Source organism: Canis lupus, chromosome 6 (assembly GCF_003254725.2).
Source record: "Canis lupus dingo isolate Sandy chromosome 6, ASM325472v2, whole genome shotgun sequence".
Taxonomy (NCBI): Eukaryota; Metazoa; Chordata; class Mammalia; order Carnivora; family Canidae; genus Canis; species Canis lupus.
This window is the reverse complement of record NC_064248.1, coordinates 17,416,499-17,442,526: the sequence shown is the minus strand read 5'-3', so window position 1 is coordinate 17,442,526 and position 26,028 is coordinate 17,416,499. Positions and strand designations below refer to the sequence as shown.

Below are 26,028 nucleotides of genomic sequence, written 5' to 3'. Positions count from 1 at the left end.
CAGAGACTCAGGCCGGCCGACCTCACCGAGCGCAGCCAGGTGGCTATAGGTCTCCCGGATCACGTCCCGGCACACCGGCCTCGGCGGGGGCCGGAGACACCCCCATTCCTCAGGGAAGAAATACGCGGCTACCTCCGCGAAATTCTCGGCCCTCGGTCTTATCACCTTTCTTCTTCTGGTCCGGCCTCTACAAGCCCCTCAGCAGGGAGCCGGGAACAGGGCCAGGTACCCAGTGGCCCCCCACCCCCGCACCAGGGAAGAGACGACCCAGGATTCCGCGTCCAGGAAGCTGGTTCTTCCGGGCCTCGGCGGCCGGAAGTAGCCTCGGGTGGGGCCGCGCTAGGACGGCTAGGTCGGTTACGCAAACTCGGTGGTTCCACGACCGAGAAAATGAAGGCGCCCTCAAAAAAGATGGTGGCATTCCAGCATCTTTCAATTTTAGGGAGAAGCATTTAACAGCGTCATTATGGGTCTGGTATTGATGACTTGGTTTATTTCGCCCTCGAGCCGTCTTCTGCTTTCCGCAAGCTGCTTAGGAACGCCTCTTGCCCATAGTTAAGATGGCCCCACCCGCTTCGACGTCCATGCTCAGGTCCGGCGGGGGGAAAGGGGTGGAGGCTCGGGTGCGTGAGCGCTGCCGGCAATTCGGTCCGACTGGGGCGGTGGGAGGGGTCGGGGGTCAGGACTCGACGGCCCCCTCCCATTCCCCTTCGGCCGCCCACTCGGTGATCTTAAAAGAAAATTTATTTTTGGCAAGCTAGTTCATTTCTCAATTTTTTTTTTCATTTACAAGGTACAGAATAGGGACGCCTGGGTGGCTCGGGGCGTGATCTTGGGGTCCCCGGATGGAGTCCCACATCCGGCTCCCTGCATGGAGCCTGCTTCTCCCTCTGCCTGGGTCTCTGCCTCTCTTTCTGTGCCTCTCATGAATAAATAAATAAAACCTTAAAAAAAAAAAGTACAGAATAATACTGTGTGACATCTCCTCCCACCCTATCCTTCGATAATCAGTTTCTTAAACATGCAGCCGGATAGAGCCTGTACTGTACTATTTCCATACATATGCTAGCTCTTTAACCGAGGACACTAGGCCGAATGCCTCTGAATGCCTTAGAGTTCAGCTGTTTGACAGAAGAGGAAACAAATCTGGTCGTCACCACGGTCAAGCAGCCAATGGGATAACAGGAGTAACTGACTCCTAAATTCGAGCCTTTTCCACCATTTCGCGCTGCCTCCTCCAGGCTTGTTACAGGAAAAGCAACAAAGACTTTGAATGTACTGACCCCTGCTGACCTTGTGAAAATGAACTCCATTCTCCATTTAAATGATACTTTTATAAAAAGTAGATGGGGAGCAACCCGGAGGGCTCAGCGGTTTAGCGCCGCCTTCAGTCCAGGGCGTGATCCTGGAGACCTGGGATAGAGTCCCATGTCGGGCTCCCTGCATGGAGCCTGCTTCTCCCTCTGCCTGTGTCTCTGCCTCTCTCTCTCTCCCCCCCCGCCCTTTGTCTCTCATGAATAAATAAATAAAACCTTAAAAAAAAAAAAAAAGTATATGGGTTGATGGGTTAGTGAATAACCTGGCTCGTTTGTATTAACACAGCGTTTAAAGGTGCCTGGGACTTCCCAAGTCCAAGCTCCTCTAAGAGAACAATGGCGGACTGTGCAAGGGCTGTAGTTGGTTCTGTCTGAGTAAACTATGAATCATGTTAGTTTACCTTACTTGATCACTTACTACATGCCAGACTGTCTTAAGTACTTCTGCCTGTTAACTCACTGAACCCTTACAATCTCTCAGAGGTAAATCCCCTTTTGGATTAGGAAGCTTAGGCACAGGGAGAGGGTGACCTATCCCCAGGCCACCCAGCTGTTAAGTGGTGAAGCCAGAATTCAAACCTAGGCAGTCTAATACCAGAACCCATGCTGTAATGCTTCAAATAACTGCAGGTAAAATCTCAGCAACCACAGAGTGAGGTGGATTTTAAGCCAGGTTACCAAAATGCAGTTGTAATGTGAGCTAGTGCATGGAGCAACAACCCGTGAGGTTGGAAGAGCTGCTTCTGGTCGTATATACAATTCCATGCTGTCATACAAAAGGGAAGAGAAAAAAAAGTTAAATGATGGGCTATCATAAGTATTGAAAGTAAGTAAAAGGGTTGTATTTAAGGGTTGTGTCATGGCAAAAAAAGTATCATTTGAGTGTTTAGGAGGTAGGTGAAATTGCCCTGGAGGAAGGGTGATGGGCTTCACAAGAGGTACCCTGTTGCAGCTCTCATTAGTGGGATCCTCATTCGAGCCCTTGCTGATTTAGGCCTGGGTTGCCTGGCTGCCCTCTGGACCTCTGGCCTTTTTGCCTTTCCCATCCATTGACACTGCCACCTGGTGTAGTAAAAAAAAAAAGCAAGAGCATCCACTGAGAAATTCAGAGATTTAGGTTCCAGGGCTACCGCTGCCACTAATTCAACTGTGTGATCGTAAGTAAGGTCCTTCCCCTCCCTGGGCCTCAGCCTTTCTCAGAACATATTCTGTGGAACAGTATTTACACGAAAGCTTGGGGAAAGAACAGTTTTCCCCATGTCCCCCAGGGGGAAAAATCTCCTCAGCAAAGAAACATATTCCACTCACAGCTTACTAAACCCTGCTTAAACCTTTGAACCAGACAGCTTGCAAAAGTTCCCTTCCACCTCTGAAATGCTGCAGTCCATGCTGTCGTCACCCCCAACCCTGGGCCACCCCAGGAACTGGCCCCTCTATCCTCCTCCTCCCTCAGCCAAAAATCTTATCATCATTCCTATCTCCTCTGATGCCCTCAGCCCCTACACCCAGCCCACAGACCGGTCCTGTCCTTTCAACTCCCAGTGTTTACTTTCCGCCCTCTGCCAGCCTCCATCTCCATTCTGCTTGCCCCTCTGCAGTCCATTTGCAGAGCAGTCAGAGTGGGTTTGCAAATCAGATCACCTTGCCACTCTGCTTGAAACTTCCCCGTGGTTTAGAGGAGGTTCCTAGAGTAGTCAAATTCATAGAGCAAATGGAATGGTGGGTGCCCGGGGCTGGAGAAAGGAGGAGTGGGAACTTGGTGTGTAATGGGGACAGGCTTTCAGCTGGGGAAGATGAAAAAGTTCTAGAAAGGGCTGGTGATGATGGATGCACACAATGTGAATGTCCTTAATGTCACTAAACTGTATACTTAAAAATATTTTAAATGGTAAATTTTTATGTATATTTTGCCACCAGATGAAAACAAAAACAACCCAATGGTTTTCCAGTATATTTAGAATCAAATCCAGACTTGGCACTGTGGCAAGCCAGAGCTTTATGATTCGCTCCCTTCCCCTCCTCCAAGCTTATCTGTAATTCTTCTCTACTCAGTTCCTCAACCTAGCCACCAGAGTCCTATCTTATCTGCTCCTCACCCAACCTCCTCCCCACCTCAGAGCATGGCACCTGCTGTTCTCTCTGCCTGGAAACTGCCCCCTCCGCCCTGGACTCCCGCTTCTAAAACACACACACACCCACTCCCACATCCTGCCACCTGTTTCCTCTTGGCTCCTTCTCATCATTTGGATCTCAGTTCAGATGTCTCCTCTGCATCAAGGTCTGGCCTTAGTACCCATCTGCAACAGGCACTTTCAAAGTACATCCTCTGTTCTAGTCCTTTGTGGTACTTAGTATTTACAGCTCCAATACCCTGTCTCATGTACTGGTTTATCACTTGTCTGTCTTACTTATGGGCTGGCTTATCACTTGTTTCACCCCACCCTTCTCTCTCTCTCTCTCTCTTTAAGATTTTATTTATTCATGAGAGACACAGAGAGAGAGAGAGAGAGAGGCAGAGACACAGGCAGAGGGAGAAGCAGACTCCATGCAGGGAGCCCGACGTGGGACTCGATCCCGGGTCTTCAGGATCATGCCCTGGGCTGAAGGCAGGCGCTAAACCACTGAGCCACCCAGGGATCCCCCACCCCACCCTTCTCAAAAGTAAGCTCTAAAACAGTTCCTATGTCCCTTTTCCCTGCTGTGTCTTGGCATACAGAACAGTGCCTAGTACATGGCAAATGCTTAGTAGGTATTTGTTCAATGGATAAACACGAAAGAAAGCAGATAGCACTCACTCTGTGCTGTATGCTGACCTGGGCAGCTCTGTTCCTGCTACACCATGCTGGGTTCTGCTCCTGCCTCCCTGGTGGCGCCTCTTCTCTCCAGCTCCACCTTCTCTTCGACTCACCCCTGTCCAGTACTGGTCATCCCTTATCCTCCACACTGTCCCACTCCCGACTGCCCCTTGCCAGGCACTCAGGCTCCCTTGCTCCAGCTCTCTAAGCCTGAACCCTGTAGGACTCACTTTTTCACAGCTCATATTAAAACCCACTGAGTCATGCAGATTCTATGGCAGAAGCCTCTCCTGGGTATCTTTCTCCCCAGTTCCAAGGTCAGCAAACAAGAGCAACTTGCTTTTTAGCCTGGCCCCAGCTCCTGCTCACCTCTACCTGGGAGCAGATGCTCAAGAGATCTCTAGTCTAGACTTCTGCACAGGTCACATCTTCCCACAACACTGGTCAAATAGCCCTGCTCCTGTTTAAGACCTGTCTATGGCTCCTCAGTGCCTCAGGGGTAAACCTCCTCCAAGCTGCATTTCCTGATGTATCATCATCAGGATGATACAGATGTATCATCTGACCCAGGATGGGTTAGATGGTGCCTCTGGGCTTCCTCCATCATAGCCCCAATCACCATGTAGCATGGGACCTGAGTCCAAGTGTCCCTGGAGCCCAGCACAAAACCCTACAGAGGCCTCATAGAGTATTTGCTGAATGAATCAATGAATGAATGAGTCTGAGTGTCCCTGGAGCCCAGCAAAAAACCCCACAGAGGCCTCATATGGTGTTTGCTGAACAAATGAATGAATGAGATAAGCCTGCCTCATGCTAGAACTCCCTTACCACCTAGCAGTCTCTCACAGAAGCCACTCAATCTCTGGTCATTAATGTTGATGGCACTTTCTAAGTGAAAGATCACTGGCCTTAATGGGACTCTCCATTTCCTGGTGAGACTCTCCCAAGAAGGCAAGGCTAGGCCTCTCCCCAGAACCCAGTCTTCACCTCCCCCTAACCTGAGCCCCTTCTATGTTTTCTACCCAGATGTGATCGCCCATTGAAGGTGGTAGATATCTAGGCACTGTGTCAGTTTCCAGCTTTGCTGCCTTATAGCAGTGACACTTTGAGAAAACCACTTTCTCTCTCAGAGCCTCAGTTTACTCATCTGCAAAATATGGCTATTGAGGTCCATGCCCTGCCTCCTTAGGAGGCTTCTTTACATTTTCTGAAGCATAAAATGTCAATAATTCACTCTTTCAACAAATGTTTATTGCACATTTACTATGTCATACATACTATCTTGTTAAAATTTTAGCCTTCACAGTAACCAGCTGAGGTAGATATTTTTAATCTTTATTTTACAGATGAGGGAGCTGAGGCTCAGGGACAGGATATGACTTACCAGCTGTGCCCAGGGACAAGTTGCAGAGACTAGATTTGTGCTTCTGTGCTCTTTCCACCCACTTCACTTCCTAGGCTCCCTGCTGTCAATTAGCCAGGGCTTCACCATGCCCTAGGTTCCAGGGCCCCTTTCCCCAGGCCTGGGGAGTCCCCTCAGCATTTGCCTCTGATGTAGAGAAGCAGCAAGGGGAGGTTTCTGAGACAACACTCAGCAGGTTGCACTTGCTGCTGAGATTAACACTTTGAGAAAAGTCCAGTATCTCACTGTTCATTTTTTTTTTTTTTAGAAAGACTGGGGGGAGGGGGAGTAGTGTCAAGTTTAATCTATTTGAATCTTTACAGGCACTTTTCTTTTTACAAGTTTTGAAACTTGAGGGATCCTTGATGGAAGCCCAAGGGATGAATTTCGGTTCCCAAAATCCCTGCCTTAGGAGCCTCCCTCAGGGCCCAGGCAGTCCAAGGTCAGACTAACCCCAGCCTCTGGGAGTAGCTCAACCGCACTCCTCAAAGATGTCCGGGTAGTGTCGGAACAGCACAGGTGGGTCCCGGTCACCCCTCACCGGAGCCCGAGGCACAGCCCGGATCCCCGGCCTGCGGCCCCGTCGCCCCCCTGAGCAGGAGCGGTGGATCCACTGGTGCGCTTCCACGGCAAACTTCCTCTTGAAGCGCATGCCACACTCTGGGCAGGGGAATGGTCGCTCCCCTGAGTGCATCCGTCGGTGGCTGACCAGCAGTGAGGGGTAGGTGAAGCGGCGGCCACAGTCTGCACACACGTGTCGCCGCTGGCTCTCCTGAGTGTCCATGCTGGGCACTGAGGGCTGCGCACCTGTGCTCTGGTTCCAGGTAGCGTTCGTGGGTGGCTGTGCTCTTGCTGAAACTTTTCTGATGGTCCGGTCAGGGTTGTGTTTAACCAGCTCCTTAAAAGACTCCTTCCCAGGAATCTTTCTGGGTCCCTTGGCTCCTGGCCCTTCCTCTGGTGCCTCTTCCTTGTTTGGGGTGTCTCCTGGGAAACAGGAATTAAGATACATTTTAAAACACGCTTCCTTACACCATCTCAGATTATAGGGTTCTTTTACTTAGGGAAGTGGCAAAAAGTACTGCCGAGCGATTAATACACAGGCTTTGAAGAATGATAAACAAGATTCACATCTCTTACGAGTGACTTATCCGGGCCTTGGTCTCACTCCTGTTTCAAATGGGAATCAATGGTTTCTTTACTTCACAGGGTTGTTGGAAGGAGTAAATCAATAGAAGCATGTCATAGGCATTTAGTAAATGCTCACTGCAACAATAGCTATTATTATTGTGTTTTCTCGATTTTTTTGTAGGATAAGGCTTTTACAGATGAGACATATTTGTTCAAGATCACTCTGCTAGGGGATGGTGAGGGAAAAGCCATGTTGTTGACCTCTTGTACCACTTTGCCTTGCTTGAGCAATGTGAAAGGCAGACCTGAAGCAGCTTCCATTCCTAGGGGGTTTTAGTTGTTCTTGAAAAGGGGAGAATGAGTGGTGTTTTCTCCAAGAGGTCCCTGGAAACTGGAGTCTTGCACTTGGGTTCTTAATGCTCCTACTCTGGTAGGAGTTGATCCTAAAATGACATTTAGTTGGTCCTAAAATGACTAACTGTCCCAAGTTCTGAAAACTCTGTAACAGGTCTGCCTTCTTTTCTCCTTTAGTATCCAAAATTGGAATTCCTTTAGGGTTGCTGGAAGTGGGGGTCCAAAGGAAAATTTTGTGAGACAGGAAGCCCTAGAGCGCCAAGTTGGGGGAGACTTGGGACCATCCCTCACCTCTCAGAGCTCCTCCCAGGCTCTCCCCCTCCTCAGGATCCTGGGCGGCGGGGCTCCAAGCCTCACTCTCCTGTTCCATCCAAGAGATGAGGGCTGGTTTGGGGCCTGGGAATCCTGGGAGAGAACAGGGATCACAGTGCTGGCCTGAGAGGCTGTCCTGGGAAGACGGCAACCCCCTGCCAGGGTTAGGGCACCTCCTCAGAACTTATGCTCAGCCTGGACAGGGTCTGCAGTGCTCCTGCCTGAAGGAAGTGCTCGCTAACCTGAAGCCCTGTCCTGGGAATAGAGATGGCTGGTGCTGCTGGTGGAATAGTGCCGGATTAGGGCTCACAATCCTCTCGGTCCTCATGTCATCTCCCCTGTGAACCCCAGTGAAGGAAGAGGGGGCGGGGGGCTCTGACCCGGGGCCTCACCGAGCGCGCCCAGGTGGCCGTAGGTCTCCCGCATCACGTCCCGGTACAGGGCCCTCTGCGCGGGCCGCAGGCAGCCCCACTCCTCCGGGGAGAAGTACACGGCCACGTCCGCGAAGCTCACGGCCCCGGGCTTCTTGTGACCAGGCCCGGTCTCCCCTGGTCTCAGCGCCAGGAACGGGGCTGGGGGCGGCGCCATGGGGCCTCCTGGCCCCGAGCGGCGGCCGCCTTGGCCCCTAGGCCACCGCCTCCCGGCGCGCGGCCTCAGCTTTCGTCGTCCACAAGAAGGGCTCCGGAGGTCGGGGCCCCGCCCAGCCTTGGCGTCCGAACGCAGTCGAGGGCACCGAGATAGCAGGGACTGGCTGCTAGGGATTCGGGGGTTGTGACAGGGATAAAGAAAACCCCTCGGTGTTTATTCACTTCATGGCAGCTTGGACTTAGACAGCGGGCTAAGGGACCCGGAAGGTGTCTTCAGAAAATATGGCGACATCCTGGCTTCAGTTGTCACTGGATGCTCTTAAGGGCGCCATTCCTTGATCATATCAAACATGGCGCCTGTCTGGCTTCTCTGGCCTCAGCGGCCACTTGCCCTCAACCACAATGGCCGCCGCAGGTGGGGCTTTTAGGCGAGGCAGAGACGGAACTGGGAGAAGTGGGCCGGGGGGCGGAGCCGGCCTGCCTTCGAGACAGATGGGTGGGCAGTGGCTTCCAGCACCGCTCTTTGCCCGCACTTCCCGGCGGCCGCTGATTGGCTCACAAAGCAGGAAGAGGCTGAGCCGCGGGACCCCGGTTGGCGGGTCGTTGGAAAGCGCCCCTCCGTCACCTGGAACCTATCCTCGGCATCCTTAGAACTCGGGGTTGTTCCCTCTGCGGTCTACCCCTATGCCTCTCGACGGTAGCATCTGGAATCGGGTTCCTCGCTCCTGCAGGAGATACACATACCCTGGCCGAACCCTGGGGACGGCCGAGATAGAAACCAGGTACAGGGGATCCCTGGGTGGCTCGGCGGTTTGGCGCCTGCCTTCGGCCCGGGGCGTGATCCTGGGGTCCGGGGATCGAGTCCCGTGTCGGGCTCCCTGCATGGAGCCTGCTTCTCCCTCTGCCTCTCTCTCTCTCTCTCTGTCTCTCATGAATAAGTAAATAAAATCTTAAAAAAAGAAAAAAAAAAGACACCAGGTACACGTCTACCGCTGGGATCTCGGCTGCGGAACGTGCCCGATTCTGCACCCGCGGGACGGTTCTCTCAGTCTCTGGATTGGAGCTTAGGGGGAGGACCTTTGCTTGGTGAGGTTGGAATCGGAGTGAGGAAACTTTAAATTACATTTTAATTTTCTGCAAAGTAATATGCATGGTTTAAAAAAATAATATCAAGGTTTATAATGAAAAAGGCAGCCCCCTGTACCCTTTGACTATGTTCCCTAGAGACCACTTTGAACTCTATGTATTTGAATTATATCGTACGTATAGTAAAATGCACACCTTTTCAGTGTAAAATTCGCTGTTTTGACAAATGCATACAACGATGTTAACTGTCACCCAAAACAAAATACAGAGCACTGATGATCTCTGCATGTTTCGTTGTGTACACTTTCCAGTTATTACACAATTTTTTACTGTGGTAAAATCCATGTAACAAAAATTAACCATTTTAGACCTTACAGTAGTGGCATTTAGGACATTAACAATATGCAACCATCATCACTACTTTCATCACCCCTAAAAGAAATCCCTTATCCTTGGAAGACCCATGCCCCCCATTCTCCCTTCCTCCATCCCTTGGCAATTACGAATCTTTCTATCTCTGTGGATTTACTTACTGGATACTTCACATAAATGGAATCATACAATATGTGGCCTTTCTTGTATGGTTCCTGACAGCAAAGAGTTTTCAGTGTTCATTGATATAGCATTTATCAGTACTTTACTCCTTTGTATGTTTGACTAATATTCCACTGTATGGATACAGGTTTCCTCTGCTCTCCCAAAGTAGAGCATTTCTATGAAACGTTTTATAAGCTGAAATGGTGTAAAGCAAAGAAGCAATTATTAATTTTTAAAAGAATTTTACTTATTTATTCATAAGAGACACACAGAGAAAGGCAAAGACTTAGGCAGAGGGAGAAGCCGTCTCCCCTCAAGGAGTCCGATGTGGGATTTGATCCCAGACCCTGGGATCACGTCCTGAGTGGAAGGCAGAAAGAAGCTCAACTGCTGAGCCACCCAGGCATCCCGCAATTACCATTACTTTATATGGAAAAATTTTTGAGCATTTCCAGGCCCCAAAAATAACCTCTTGGGCAGCCCCAGTGGCTCAGCCTTCCGCCCAGGGCCTGATCTGGAGGCCCGGGGATCTAGTCCCGCCTCTGGCTCCCTGCATGGAGCCTGCTTCTCCCTCTGCCTGTGTCTTTGCCTCTCTCTCTGTCTCTCTCTCTGTCTCTCATGAATAAGTGAATAAAATATTAAAACAAAACAAAACCTCTTACGCTTTACTGATACCTTAGGACACATCTTGCTAAAAAGATGCACATACTAGATCAAGCACAGATGATCACACAGCTCAAAGCTACAGTAGCTTGATGCAGAGCTTGGCCACACCACTTTCGCTGCTCAAGGTGTGAGCTGCCTCTGTAAAAATAAAAATCTTCTTCAGATTTCTTTTAGTTAGCGAAAACAGGTACTAATATAGTTTTTTCTTAAAGCAAAGTGGCCTAATGGGAGCTTTCGAAAAGGGAATGCCTGGGTGGCACAATTGGTTGGCTGTCCAACTCTTGGTTTTGGCTCAAGTCTGATCTTGGGGTGGTGGGATTGAGCCTCGAGTCTGGCTCTGTGCTTAGTACAGAGTCTGCTTGTGTTTCTCTCTCCTCCGTCTGCCCCTTCCCACAGCGCTTACATGTGCACTCTCCCTCTCAAATACTCTCTTAAAAAAAAAAAAAAAAAGAAGAAGAAGTGAGGAGATACCCATATACCACATTTATCCATTCCTCAGTTGATAGAAATTTGACTTGTTTTCACCTTTTATGTTGCTGTGAACATTTTTTTTAAGGGTTTTATTTATTTATTCCTGAGAGACATGGAGAGAGGCAGAGACAGGCAGAGGGAGAAGCAGGCCTCCTGCGGGGAGCCCAACGTGGGACTCAATCCCAGGACCCTGGGGTCACAACCTGAGCCAAAGGCAGATGCTCAACCATGAGCCACACAGGTGCCCCAGCTGTGAACATTTGTGTAAGGCATTTTATTTAACCACTTTGAGATAAAATTCACTCAGTAGATCATCCGTGCATTTAAATTGTACAGTTCAATGGGTTTTGGTATATTACATTATTTTTTTAAATTGTGGTAAAATGTACAAGAAATAGTTTGCCATTTTAACTGTTTTTAAGTGTACAGTTCAGTGACATTAATTATATTCATAATGCCATGCATTCTTCATCATTATTTCCAAACCATTTTCACCACTGCAAAAGGAAACTGAGAATCCACTAGGTGGTCACTTCTCATTCTCTTCCCCACCTTCTGGTAACTTCGAATCTGCTTTATATGCCTATGAATTTCCCTATTCTAGGTACCTAATGTAAGTGGAACCATATAATACCTGTCCTTTTGTGTCTGACATATTTCACTGCCATCTTAACCATTTTTAAGTGTACAGTTCAGCGGTATTAAGTACATTCATGGGCAGCCCCGGTGGCGCAGCGGTTTAGCGCCGCCTGCAGCCCAGGGTGTGATCCTGGAGACCCAGGATTGAGACCCACGTTGGGCTCCCTGCATGGAGCCTGCTTCTCCCTCTGCCTGTGTTTCTGAATCTCATTCTGTCTCTGTGTCTCTCATGAATAAATAAATAAAATATTTTTCAAAAAAAAGTACATTCACATTGTTGTGCAACCATCACCACCATCCTCTCTAGAACTTTTTCGTCTTCACAAACTGGATCAATACACTTTTAAGTCTTAGCCTTTCTAATAGACCTTTTATTTATTTCTTTTAAGATTTTATTTATTCATGAGAGATACAGAAGGCAGAGACACAGGCAGAGGGAGAAAGCAGGCTCCATGCGAAGAGCTGGATGCAGGACTCTATCCCAGGAATCTGGGATCCTGCCCTGAGCCAAAGGCAGACACCCAACCACTGAGCCACCCACGCGTCCTGAGCTTTTATTTTTTTAAAAATATGCTTTAGATTCTCCCTTTCTGCCCCCCATACCCTGCTTGCACCCACCTATGTGCACACATGCTTTCTCTCACTCTAAAAAAAAAAAAAAAAAAAACCTCTGAAAAAATATGCTTTTACTGTTGTTTCTTGATATATTTATTTTAGAAATTATTTTTAGGCATCCTGCTATGATACTTGCTTAGTTTCTAGCCTCATCTCCCTCATCTCTTTTCCCAACATAATGCAATAAATTATAAGGTTTCCTGGGGTGCATGTGTGGCTCAGTCAGTTAAGTGTCTAACTCTTAATTTCTGCTCAGGTCATAATCTCAGGGTGGTGAGAGCGAGCCCCATGCTCAGCACAGAGTCTGCTTGTTCTTCTCTCTCACCTTCTGCCCCTTCCCCTGCTTGCTGCAGGAGCTCTATCTAAAATGAATAAATGAATGAATGAATGAATTAATTAATTAATATCTTAACAATTCCTATACATGCTATGATTGTTTCCTTTCTTGTCAACTGTTTGCTCTTTTTTATTGAAACATATTTGACCTAGAACACTGTAAATGTAAGGTGTACATGTTTTGATAAATGTATGTATTGTAATATGATTGCCATTGTCATTGTTTGCCTTTTAAAAATTTTCTAAGTGTCTTCCCTTTCTCCTTGCATTATCTGTGTTTTCCGAGTTTTTATTTTTTAAATATTTTATCTATTCATTTGAGGGAGAGTGAGAGAGAGCATAAGTGGGGTGAGGGAGAGAGGGAGAAGCTGACTCTATGCTGAACAGGGAGCCTGATGTGGAGCGCAGGACCATGACCTGAGCCTAAGGCAGACAACTGACTGGGCCACTCAGGTGTCCCATTGGTTCTTTAAGTTCTAAATTACCAGGGATAGCATCAAATCTCAAATTACTGTTTTCCCTTGGGAATCCTTCCTTGACCCTATGGTCTACTCTGTCCAGACTTGCCTGGGCCTCAGCTGTCATCCAGGGTCTGACTTCCCTACTGTCCTGCATTGTATCCTCTGCTTCCTAGATTCAGTTATCTTTCTAGTTTTTAGTCAAGATGGATCATCTTAATAGTTTGTGGCATTGGACTATAAATACTAGATAGCTGTATCTAATAGTATATTGGGAATATTCCTTTTTTAAAAATTATTTATTTATTCATGAGAGACACACACAGAGAGAGAGGCAGAGACATAGGCAGAGGGAGAAGCAGGCTCCTCAAGGGAAGCCCAGTGTGGGCCTTGATCCTGGAACTCCGGACCATGCCCCAAGCTAAAGGCAGTCACTCAACCAGTGAGCCACCCAGACATCCCTGTTGGGACTATTCTTGCCATCAGGCAGAAGGCCAGATGCTATTTGGTAAACATGGGGCTGGTCCTTGGGATTAACAAACAAAACCTACATCTCTGTTGACAGCAGTCCATTGTCCGGTCTGGGAATCTGGGAGCCTTGGAACTCCTTGCTTGGCTCTCCTGCCTGCCCTAGCACACGCTATCTCTCCTTTATGTTCCCAAATGTTCTTCATTGTTGACCAAGCTAGTACCTTCTCCATCTTTTGTTTCCTTGCCCCACCCTTGCTGTTTTTCACCTGGAATACTCTGGCTTTTGGTATGACTTCTGCTGATTTCACCTCAACAATTACTTTTTTTTTTTTTTTTTTTTTTTTTTTAAGATTTTACCCATTTATTTATGAGAGACACACAGAGAGAGGCAGAGACACAGGCAGAGGGAGAAGCATGTTCTGTGCGGGGAGCCCAATGCAGGACTCAATCCCAGGACCCCGGGATCACAACCTGAGCCCAAGGCAGATGCTCAACCATTGAGCCACCCAGGCATCCCAATAATTACTTATTTTTATAACTTTTTAAAACATGAGTCCTGGAGGGGCCTCACTGCACTCATTGTGGTGAATAGTGTAGAACTGAAATAAGGAAAAACGTATCTTCACATAGGAGTCTCCTTCTAAACAGAGAATCAACTTTACCTTAAAAAAAACAAAAACAGGGATCCCTGGGTGGCGCAGCGGTTTGGCGCCTGCCTTTGGCCCAGGGCGCGATCCTGGAGACCCGGGATCGAATCCCACGTCGGGCTCCCGGTGCATGGAGCCTGCTTCTCCCTCTGCCTGTGTCTCTGCCTCTCTCTCTCTCTCTCTCTGTGACTATCACAAATAAATAAAAATTAAAAAAAAAACAAAAACAAAAACAAAAACTAAACAAAACAAAACAGGGATGCCCGGGTGGCTCAGCGGTTGAGTGTCTGCCTTCGGCTCAGGGTGTGATCCTGGGAGTCCTGGGATCAAGACCTGAGCCGAAGGTAGACGCTCAACTGCTGAGCCACCCAGGCATCCCCAGAGGATTTTATCTAGACCAAAAAATACCTTTATTTACTTGGGTACTGTGTTATAAATTGCTTCTTTTCGCACCAGGGATGGAGAAAACATAAGGAAATGGAACTAAACAATAAACTTCGGTGTTAAGTAATAAGACTATAAGACTAGGGGCACCTGAGTTTGGCTCAGGTTGTGATCCCGGGGTCCTGGGATCGAGCCCCATGTCTGGCTCCCTGCTCAGCAGAGAGTCTGCTTCTCCCTCTCCCTCCGCCTCTCCCCATGCTTGTGCTCTCTCCCTCAATAACTAAAATCTTAAAAAAAAAAAAAAAAATGACTATAAGACTAAAACTGCACCATCTTAAGTGGTCAGTGTCATGTTGTTTTTCCAGCCAAACATAAAAATTCAAAGATGCTTTTACTTTCAAATTGTTTTATTGGCCACCAAATTGTATATGTTTGTTCCAGAATCTTGATCAGATATAATTAAAAGAAGTTATAAAACATACAAAGGTAATTATAATTTATAAATTTTACTTGTCTATAACAGGGTGCATTTGAGTTTTTTAAAAACATTTTATTAGAGTGTGTGTGTGTGTGTGTGTGTGTGTGTGCAAGCGGGGTGAGGGGCAGAGAGAAAGGGAGAGAATCTCAAGCAGACTCCACACTGAGCTCAGGCCCTGCTCCAATCTCACAACCCTGAGATCATGACCCGAGCTGAAACCAAGAGGCAAAACTCAACGGATTGAGCCACCAAGGCACCCCAGTACATTTGAACTTTTTTTTTTAAGATTTTATTTATTCATGAGAGACACAGAGAGAGGCAGAGACAGAGGCAAAGGGAGAAGCAGGCTCCACGCAAGGAGCCTGATATGGGACTCGATCCCAGGACGGTGGATCACGCCCTGAGCCAAAGGCAGACACAACTGCTGAGCCACCCAGGCGTTGCAGTACATTTGAATTTTAAGGGAGAGCCAAAGTTTATTATGTAAAGCTTAGCCTTGTGTTCAAGTGTTTAGGGATGAAGTATAAAAATGCCTGCAATGTACTGTGAAATAAGATGCATAAATGAACAGATAGGAGATGGATTGATCTACAAATGTAGCACAATTCTAGAATATAGATTAACTGTGGAATCTAAATGATGGGCATGAGTGTTTCTCATACAATTCTTACAACTTTTTTTTTATTTTTAAAGATTTTATTTATTTATTTATTTATTTATTTATTTATTTATTTATTTATTTATTCATGAGAGACACAGAAAGAGGTAGACACAGGCAGAGGAAGAAGCAGGCTCCATATAGGAAGCCCGATGTAGGACTCACTCCTGGGACTCCAGGATCACACCCTGGGCTGACGGCAGATGCTCAACCGCTGAGCCATGCAGGCATCCCCTTACAACTCTTAAAGAAAAATTTGGGGCATCTGCCATTGATTCCCCCAGTATGACTCCTGGCATGGAGATGTCCTTAGTCCTACTGGCCTAACCGACTGGGTGGCTCAGTTGGTTAGGCAGCTGCCTTCAGCTCAGGTCATGATTCTGGGGTCTTGGGATGGAGCCCCGCATCAGGCTTCCCTGCTCAGCAAGGAACCTGCTTCTCCCGCTTCTCCCTCTGCCCCTTCTGTTTGTGTGCACTCTCTCAAATACATAAAAATCTTAAAAAAAAAAAAAAAAAGTCTCCTGATCAAAAGTAAGACTAGCAGATCAAAATGGGTCAGAAAAACATTTCTTAACTGCTGACACATACAAGCATTACAATAAAAATTAGACTGGAGATACCTGGCCTTGATTTCAAGTCTAATCACAAGTAATTTACTCTCTTAAACAAAAGTGCTGGCATTATGTTTCCCGCTGCTTGTGGCCCAAGAACACATCTTTTTTATTTTTATTTTTATTTATTTATTCATGAGAGACACAGAGAGAGAGGCAGACAGAGACACAGGCAGAGGGAGAAGCAGACTCCATGCAGGGAGCCCCATGTGGGACTCAATCCCAGGACTCAGGGATCACGCCCTGGGCCGAAGGCAGACGCTCAACCGCTGAGCCACCCAGGCGTCCCCAAGAACACATCTTTATTCAGAAGGTGTAAAATCCAGAGAACATGCTAATATCTGAAGAAAAAAACACTGCAATCACTAACTCATAAAAGTTTGAGGGGAAAAACCTTTAAGCTAAGTTGGACACTTTTGTATACTATGTGCAGAGTAAGATGGGGCAGGACAGTTCTCCACCTGAAGCCATTGTTCTCCCTATGGTCACCATTAGGATTTTAAGACCAAAGAGTGCCAACAGTGGCTTGACACCACATGTGCCTCCTTGCCAAAAATTTCACCTACACTGGCTAAAAGAATCCTTGGATGAGCTTCCCCCATTGGGGATAGGCCCTAGGTGTGCCTTTTATTCCAGGGGATACTCAGAGGGTACAGACTCCTCTAATAGGCTCTTGTGTCTCGGGGACCCCATCTCTGAGGAACAGGAGATATACAGGCCAGAAAGCAGAATGCTCTATGGGAGAGAACAATCCAGGGGAAAAAGCCAGGTAGGTGAATGATTTGCAGGGAAGAACTCTCCCAAGTTTCAGACTCCTGCCTCCATCCAAAGGACCAGCTCCGTGCTCCCTTAACTCAGAGCTTTGTTTTCTTTAAATGCTACTTCCTTTCCATTCCTTATCCCCCGCATGCATAAACTTTGCCTTTTCCCTTCCAAAGAAAACTAATCATCTCTCGTGAGCTCTATCACCCACATTCTTGAAATATATCTGGAAAATACCTGAAATGAACTGGGGGATCTTGGCTTCCCAAAACAAGGATCGGCTCTAAATGCCCTACTGTGGGTCGCTGCCACCTTGGCCTCTTGCCAGAGCGATGGATCCACTGATGGGCTTCCAAGGCATACTTGCGCTTAAAGCCTTTCCCACACTGTGAGCAGGGGAAGGGCCGGCTGTCAGAGTGAATGCGCTGGTGACTGAGGAGAGACAAGTAGGTAAAGCGGAGGCCACAGTCTGGGCAGGGGTAGGGCTTCTTGCCTGTATGTGTGCGCCTGTGGATAGCCAGCAGGGAGCTGTAGGCAAAACAAAGGCCACAGCTGGGACAGCTATAGGGCTTCTCACCTGTGTGCTTATGCTGGTGAAGGGCTAGCAGGTAGGGGTAAGTAAAGCGACTTTTGCAGTCTGGGCATGGGTAGGGCTTCTCCCCACTGTGAGCTCGTCTATGGATGGCCAGGGAACCCCTCTGGCGGAAACATCGCCCACAATCAGGGCAGGAGTAGGGCTTTTCACCTGTGTGGATGAACTGATGCTGGAGCAGGTACTTGTGCTGGGAGAAACGAGCCTGGCACTGGTCACAGGGGAAGGGATGCTCCCCAGAGTGGACCCGCTTGTGGTTGGCCAGGAGGGAGGGGTAACTGAAGTTGCGGCCACAGTCTGAGCAAGAGTAGGGTGATTTACGGTTTGGAGTGCCCCTGAACCAAGGCTTGATAGGGCTCTGCCCAGAGTTCCAGCAGAGTTCTGGGCCTGCAGCTTTGTGACTGGCACCAGGGGGCCTGCTGGATGGCAACCACTCCTCGATAGACACTTCCTCAGACAGTTCCTCATGCTCCATCTCTTTTTGCTTTGGACTCTTCTTCAGTTCTTTTTCTTCACTCACATCCCTGGATCTTGGGATGGGAAAAGATAAAACTTGAAACTCAGTAGCACATTCCATAGTTCCATACAGTGGCCTGCCCTGGGAAGTAGCATGAATGTCTGAGTATCTGGCAGGTTCTGAGACTGGGGCCTCCTCAAGCCTAGAAAGCTATCCTGGAGTAAAAGCAGATTTCATCGTCTGGATGGTGTTAATGCAAGAAAGCTCTGAAAACAGGAAATAAATGGAGATGTCAACAATATTTAAGCTCTACTGTTATGTCAGGCAGTGAGGGTAGGATGGTCTCAGCCCTCATAGAGCTTACAGTCCTGAACCTGTTTATGATCCTTTTGCAAAGTAGCCATTAAATGATGTCCCTTGGTGCCATTCAGGGCCATTGCCAAAATGTCTACACTTGGATTGTACTCTCAGTACCATAGGAAGACCTGGGAATAAGCATTTATTGGGACATGGCTGCAGAGAAAACGCGTTTTCTTGACTTTAAAATCTCTGATGAGGGATCCCTGGGTGGCTCAGCGTTTTGGCGCCTGCCTTTGGCCCAGGGCAGGATCCCGGAGTCCCGGGATCGAATCCGCCGTTGGGCTCCTGGCATAGAGCCTGCTTCTCCCTCTGCCTGTGTCTCTGCCTCTCTCTCTGTGTGTGTCTATCATAAATAAATAAATAAATCTTTAAAAATAAAATAAATCTCTGATGAATGACACTATCATTACCATGTGATCCACATAATATCAAAAAAAGAACACTTGTCTTCATTATATTACACAGCAAAAATCAAATTACAGGGATGCCTGGGTGGCTCCGTGGTTGAATGTCTGCCTTCAGCTCAGGGCCTGATCCTGGGGTCCTGGGATCGAGTCCCGCATCCCGCTCTGCCTGTGTCTCTGGCTCTCCTTCTGTGTCTCTCATGAATAAATAACTAAAAATTTTTAAAAATCAAATTACAGATGTGTTTGTCCTTTCCCTTGGCTGCCCTGTCAACTCAAGCTCTATTTTGCACTAAACCAGGGTTTCCCTGTCTAATTAAGTGGTGCAGTAAATCCCAATTTAGCGGTTCTCTGAGCCATTTTGCAGTGAGATTGGAACTTTCTGAAGGTGAGGTGTAGGGAGATATGATGGGGCTGTAAAGGGGGCACTGTGTCCAGTGGATCTGTGTTGGGGGAGGGGATTCTCAAAGGTCCCATACTGGGTTTGAATTTAAGTACCTGTTATCTTTCCCCTGTCTCTGATGACAACCTCTGGATCCTGGGCCTCCCAGCTCCACGCCTCGACCTCTCTTTCCACCCAAGAAATAAAAGCGGGTTTGGGGCCTGAAAATCCTGCGGAGGGGAAACATTGGGTCCGGCTGAGAACCTGAGAGGGGAGGATGAGGGTGCTTCCTCAGTGCCCACATTTCAGCCCACTCGTCTCTGGGGACATCAGTACCGCTTCCCCACGGATTACTAGGTGCTGGCTGGACAGCAAGGCCTCACCGAGCGCGCCCAGGAGGCCGTAGGTCTCCCGCATCACGTCCCGGTACAGGGCCCTCTGCGCCGGCCGCAGGCACCCCCACTCCTCCGGGGAGAAGTACACGGCCTCGTCCGCGAAGCTCACGGCCCCGGGTCTGCTTTCTCTCGTGGGTCCGCTCCCGGCCTCCCCGGGTACATCCACCGGGAGCGGGGCCAGAGGCGGCGCCATGGGAAAAACTCTTCAGTGCTAAGCCAGGAGACGCTTCCGGAATACGTGGAAACGCTATCTTCTCAAAAAGTCCCTAAGGGCCATAGCACTGCCCTTAACCAACATGGCGTCTCCCCAGCCTCAACCTCCCTCGCCTTCCCTGTCTGCCCTTACCTACCGAGGGAAGAGCCAGAAGGGAAGTCGGAGCCGCAGCGCCGTCAACCGTAGGTGACGTGCGTTGATTGGACGGCGCCGGGCGAACAGGGGAAGAAGGCGGGCAGTGATTGGTCGTTCCGGAGCGGCCTATTTGAAAGGCTGAGGGAAAGACTGGTGTGTAGGTGCCGGGCGCTGAGAGACTGTAGGCTCTCTTTTCCCCTGGTTTTTCTGCGACAGGACCTAAAACAGAAGTTTTGACGGATTGGAGCTACTCCTTTCTGCTACTTACGTGAGACCTGTTGCGAGCAGATGCAGATCTCCTGGGCTTGCAGGTGAGTAAAAGCTGACGAGCGAAGACTGAGGCCGATTCTGGAGATGATGGAAGTGAGGGATGGCCCATCCCCTCCTGCTCTGGGTACTCAGGGCCCCGCCAGCCCCTGTTCCTACCCGGTACTTGGTTTGGCCCATGCCCCGAGGTTGCAAATGTCTTGCCTTTCACGGACGCAGCAGCTGAGGGACAGAAAGCCCAGGTGACTGCCCACGGGCGGCAGAGCCAAATTCAAAGTGATCTGGCTTCCAGGCTCAGCTAAGTGCTTAGCTAAGTGCTTACTGTACCCTGTGTCAATCGGAAAACTTGTGTTTAAATTACAGCTCATAAATGAGTAATAAAACTGGGAGACAAATCAGATCATCTATCCCTTGATCTGTTTTGCAAGCTTTCCCAACTAAGTAATATTCATAGGAACAGAAAAGAAAAGTTCTAGAGATATAACAAAAAAGCTGTCCATCCTCACAGCGAAACCACTTTGAAGACATAATATAGCTTTACAATTCATGTGGATATCCATTCTATTTCATAATTTAACCAAATTCAATAGACTATATAGGCAAAAGTAAGTTTTGTAAATATGGAACACTTTTAAAATACAAGTGGAGTGTAAGTTGGTACAAGTAGTTTGGAAAACTTGCAGTATCTACTAAAGGTAAATATATGCATACCTATGACCCAGCAATTCCACTCCTCCATGTATACCCAACAGAAGTGCATGCATATTACCAAAAAGTTTACTGAAATGCATACATTTACTGAAAGAAGTGCATATATTTACTGAAAGACATGTGTTCAGATGTTCACAACAACACCAATTGCAATAGCCAAAACCCAGAAACTATCCACAACAGTAGAAGAATGAATAAATATATTGTGGAATATTAATTAAAATACTATTCATGGAATACTATTCATAGAATACTATTCAGAGGGGCATGTGGAGTCTCTAGGAGGGCTCCCTACTCAGCGAAAAGTCTGCACTCCCTCTCCCTCTGCCCCTCTCCTGACTTGTCTCTCTCTTTCAAAGAAATAAGTAAAATCTTTAAAAATAAAAATAAGAAAAAGAAAATCGAAATAAGCCAGCACTCCCAAGTACATTTGTGCTCCCTCTGTGACAAACCAAAGATGAAAACATGAACTGGCATTGTGGTTCCTACATGAAAATGGAAGCTAGTGGTGTCTGAACCTACAAGACCACTTTTTTTTTTTTAAGATTTTATTTATTTATTCATGAGAGAAACACAGAGAGAGAGGCAGAGACACAGGCAGAGGGAGAAGCAGGCTCCATGGTAGGGAGCCCGATGTGGGATTTGATCCCAGGACTCCAGGATCATGCCCTGGGCTAGAGGCAGGCCTAAACCACTGAGCCACCCAGGGATCCCTACAAGACCACTTCTGTTGTCACAGTAAAGTCGACTATTGGAAGACTGAAGGAATTTTTTTCATTTGAAACATTGCTAGCCTATAATAAATGAGTTAATTTATGTAAAGAAAAAAATGGAGGGAGTGGGAAGATCAAAGTTGAAGATGTGACAACAAAAACTGGTGGGAATGATGGATTGCTGGAACGGGGACACAAACCAAAGACTTTGGGTAGCCTCTAGAGGCTGGAAAAGGCAAGGAAAGGATTCTCCTCTAGAGATTGGTGAATGCAACCTTGCTAACATCTTTTTTCTTTTTTCTTTTTTTTTTTTAAGATTTTATTTATTTCTTCATGAGATACAGAGAGAGAGAGAGGCAGAGACACAGGCAGAGGGAGAAGCAGGCTCCATGCCGGGAGCCTGACGTGGGACTCGATCCTGGGTCTCCAGGATCAGGCCCTGGGCTGAAGGCTAAACCGCTGAGCCACCCAGGCTGCCCACATCTTTTTTCTTTAAAAGATTTTTATTTATTCATGATAAACAGAGAGAGGCAGAAACATAGGCAGAGGGAGAAGCAGGTTCCCCCTTCAGCAGGAGGCCTGATGTGGGACTCTATCCAAGGACCCTGGGATCATGCCCTGAGCCAAAGGCAGATGCTCAAACACTGAGCCACCCAAGTGTCCCCCTTTGCTAACATTTTAATTTGAGTCCCATAAGACCCATTTCCAGATTTCTGACCTACAGAATTGTAAGATAATAAATTTGCATTATTTTAAACCACCTAGTTTGGTAATTTCTTACAGTAGCAATGGGAAACTAATACACGTCACATTATCGAGGAGCTATTTCTGAGCTTTATCAAGTACTGTATTGGGCGTAGGAGCACTCTCCTAGCTCTGAATTTGAGAATTGAAGATCTAAAAGAAGCATTACTCAAAGAGATTATGTTGAATGAAAGAAGCTGTAGACGAAAGAATACACACTTTAGGATTCCGGTTGTATAACACTTTATAACAGGGTAAATAAATCTGTGCTGGGGACACAATTAGAGCAATAGTTGTCTGTGGTGGGATAAGGATGGGTTTAACCAGGAAGGGAACTTTGTAGGATGATGGTATGTTCTATATATATATATTTTTTTTTTTTTTTAAGATTTTATTTTTTTATTTATTCGTGAGAGACACACAGAGAGAGGCAGAGACAGAGGCAGAGGGAGAAACGGGCTCCATGCAGGGAGCCTGATGTGGGACTCAATCCTAGGTCTCCAGGATCACACCCGGGCTGACGGCAGCGCTAAACTGCTGAGCCACCCAGGCTGCCCCTGTTCTGTATTTTGATAGAGGTTTGGGTGTATGTATTGCCAGATTCAGCAAACACACACTTAAAATTTGTTTGCATTTTATTATGTCAGTTTATTTATTTATTAAATTTTTTTTTATTCATGAGAAACAGAGAGAGGCAGAGACATAGGCAGAGGGAGTAGCAGGCTTCCCACTGGAGCCTGATGTGAGACTCGATCTCACAACCCAGGATCACGACCTGAGCCAAAGACAGATGCTCAACCTGAGATACCCAGGCATCCCTATTCTGTGTCAGTTTAACCAAAAAATCAGTAATGTGTACTGATGTTGACAATTTCTTTGAAATGCATCAAAACATAAAATGGACTGGTAGAGAGATGGATAGTTAAGCAATAAAGTAAGTATAGTAAAATGTTAATGCTAGAACGAGATGGTGAGTATATGAGTGGTCACTGTAAAATTGCTTCAACTTTATGTTTGAAAATTTCCTAAATAGAATGGGGAAAAAGAAAAGAGAAGCAAACTAGTTAATGTTCAGACAAGGCAGGAGTAACCATTTTTCAAAATGTACCATTAAATGGCATTTGGTGCATCTGCAGTGTTTGACAACCACCACTTCTCTTTCACAACTTTATCTTCTTTGTGATTTTGATTTGATTACATTGAATCTGGAGATTTTTTTCGATATTGCTGCCATCTTAATATTAAGTCTTCCAATCCATGAACACAAGGTGTTTTTCCATTAATTTAGGTCTTTAATTTATTTCAGCAGTATTTTGTAGTCTTCAGTATACAGGTCTTTTGCCTCCTTAGTTAAATTCATTCCCAAGTATTTTATTCTTTTTAATATGCTATGGTAAATGGAATTGTTTTCCTTTTTTTTTATTTATTTATTTATTTATTTTTTTAAATTTATTTATGATAGTCACACAGAGAGAGAGAGAGAGGCAGAGACATAGGCAGAGGGAGAAGCAGGCTCCATGCACCAGGAGCCTGACGTGGGATTCGATCCCGGGTCTCCAGGATCGTGCCCTGGGCCAAAGGCAGGCGCCAAACCGCTGCGCCACCCAGGGATCCCTGGAATTGTTTTCCTAATTACCTTTCTGGATTATTCATTGCTAGCATATGGAAATGCAACTGATTTTTGTGTGTTGATTTTGCATCTTGCCACTTTGCTGAATTTATTTCTTAGCTCCAACAGTGTGTGTGTGTGTGTGTGTTTAATCTCTAGGGTTTTTTAGATATAAGATCTTGTCATCTGTGAATAGAGATCATTTCACTTCTTCCTTTCCACTTTGTTTCTTTATATTATATACAGTATTGAAAAGAAGTGGCAAAAGTCGATTCCTTGGGGCACTTGGCTGGCTCAGTCAATACAGGATGTGCGACTCTTGATCTTGGGGTTGTGGGTTCAAGCCCCACATTGGATGTGGAGCCTACTTTAAAAAATAAATAAAATGTTAAAAACAACACCACCACCAAAAACCTGGGCTTCTTTGTCTTGTTCCTGATTCTAGGGGGAAAGTTTTCAGTCTTTCCCCATTGAGTGTGATGTTAGGTATGGGTTGTTCATCTATTGCCTTTATCATATTGAGGAAGTTTTCTTCTATTTTGAATTTTTTTTTAAAGATTTTGTTTATTTATTCATGAGAGACACACACAGAGAGAGAAGCAGAGACAGAGGCAGAGGGAGAAGCAGGCTCCATGCAGGGAGCCCCATGTGGAACTCGATCCCGGGACTGCAGGATCATGCCCTGAGCCAAAGGCAGATGCTCAACCAGAGCCACCCAGGTGTCCCTTGTATTTCAAATTTATTGAGTGTTTTTGTCATGAGAGGATATTGAATTTCGTCAAATTCTTTTACTGCATTGAGCTGACCTTTTTTTCCTTGTCCTCTTATTGTGGTATCCATATTACATTGACTGATTTTCATTTGTTGAAGCGTTCTTGCATTCCAGGAATATATCCTACTTGGTCATAGTGTATAACCCTTCTAATATACTGCTTTGGTTTGCTAGTATTTTTTGAGTACTTTTGTATTAATATTTATAAGGGATTGGTCTGTAACTTTCTTTTCTTATAATGTCTTTGTCTAGCTTTGGTATCGGAGTAAGAGTTTTTAAAATATATTCTAGATTCAAATTCCTTTTCAGATTTATCAGTCAGAAATATTTTATCAGGCAGCTGGGGGTGCTCAGCGGTTTAGCTACACCTTCAGTCCAGGGCCTGATCCTGGAGACCTGGGATTGAGTCTCACGTCAGGCTCCCTGCATGGAGCCTGCTTGTGTCTCTGCCTCTCTCTCTCTCTCTCTCTCTCTCTCATGAATAAATAAATAATTTTTAAAAGATTTTATTTATTTATTCATGGGAGACACAGAGAGAGAGAGAGGCAGAGACACAGGCAGAGGGAAAAGCAGGCTCTATGCAGGGAGCCGGACGTGGGACTCAATCCCGGGTCTCCAGGATCAGGCCCTGGACTGAAGGTGGTGCTAAACCGCTGAGCCAGCCAGGCTGCCCTCATTTTATTTTTTTTAAAGGTTTATTTATTTATTTTAAAGAAACAGAGAGAGCATGCATGCTGCGGGAGGGGCAGAGGGAGACAAGCAGACACACCACTCAGCAGGGAGCATGATGCAGGGCTTATCCCAGGACCTGAGATCATGATCTCAGCTAAAATCAAGAGTTGGACACTTAACTGACTGAGCTACCCAGGTGCCCCATTATTTTTCATTTTAGATTATTTTTTTTAAAGATTTTATTTATTTATTCATAGAGACAGAGAGACAGAGAGAGAGAGAGAGAGAGAGGCAGAGACACAGGCAGAGGAGAAGCAGGCATCATACAGAGAGCCTGATGTGGGACTCGATCCAGGGTCTCCAGGATCATGCCCTGGGCTGCAGACGGCGCTAAACTGCTGCGCCACCAGGGCTGCCCTTCATTTTAGATTAAAAGTAGCCAGGGGCAACTATATGGTTCAGTCATTTGAGCACCTCCCCTCGGCTCAGATCATGATCATCATAATCCTGGAGTTCTGAGATTGAGCCCTGAATCAGGCTCCCTGCTCAGCGGGAAGTCTGCTTCTCTCTGTCCCTTACCCAGTTCGTGCTCTCTCTTGCTTGCTATGTCTGTCTCTTAAATAAACAAATAACATCGTTAGAAAAAAGAGAGAGAGACTGACTTACTTTACTTCCAAAGCTCATTTCTTGAATAACATTTATAGGAGATTTGTACCAATTCTTCTGGGAAGATAGTATTTTATTTGTAAGAATGACTCCTGATTAGCAGCAGACAGGACACAGACTTATCACCTGGCCATACCTACAAGCAAGATTACTGATTCTGTTGCAGTATCTTTTATTTTAGGGGTTCTGTCCCTTTCACAGGTATGTTAACATTCATTTTCT

At 46.7% G+C, this 26,028-nt stretch overlaps 3 protein-coding genes across 4 annotated transcripts in view; all 3 read right to left on the bottom strand.

Annotated features, from left to right (window-relative positions):
- LOC112640099 (zinc finger protein 764) overlaps positions 1–26,028 on the bottom strand; it is a 56,746-nt gene that overhangs the window by 10,163 nt on the left and 20,555 nt on the right. The gene's annotated exons all lie outside the window — the stretch shown is intronic.
- LOC125755262 (zinc finger protein 688-like) lies at positions 5,426–8,389 on the bottom strand. Of its 2 annotated transcripts, XM_049111262.1 has the most exons (3): positions 7,700–8,389; positions 7,287–7,400; positions 5,426–6,497 (listed from the first exon to the last, which is right to left on the bottom strand). In XM_049111262.1, exons 1-3 carry the CDS (start codon positions 7,893–7,895, stop codon positions 5,986–5,988), a joined length of 822 nt encoding a protein of 273 aa, XP_048967219.1. In that variant the 5' UTR covers positions 7,896–8,389; the 3' UTR covers positions 5,426–5,985. The 2 variants fall into 2 exon arrangements, with proteins under 2 accessions (XP_048967219.1, XP_048967220.1); XM_049111263.1 differs by lacking the exon at positions 7,287–7,400.
- On the bottom strand, positions 14,594–19,643 carry ZNF785 (zinc finger protein 785). Its single transcript, XM_049111264.1, is given in 3 exon segments — positions 14,594–18,028; positions 19,025–19,138; positions 19,292–19,643. Coding segments are annotated over 3 exon segments (1,431 nt in total). The 5' UTR covers positions 19,497–19,643; the 3' UTR covers positions 14,594–16,916.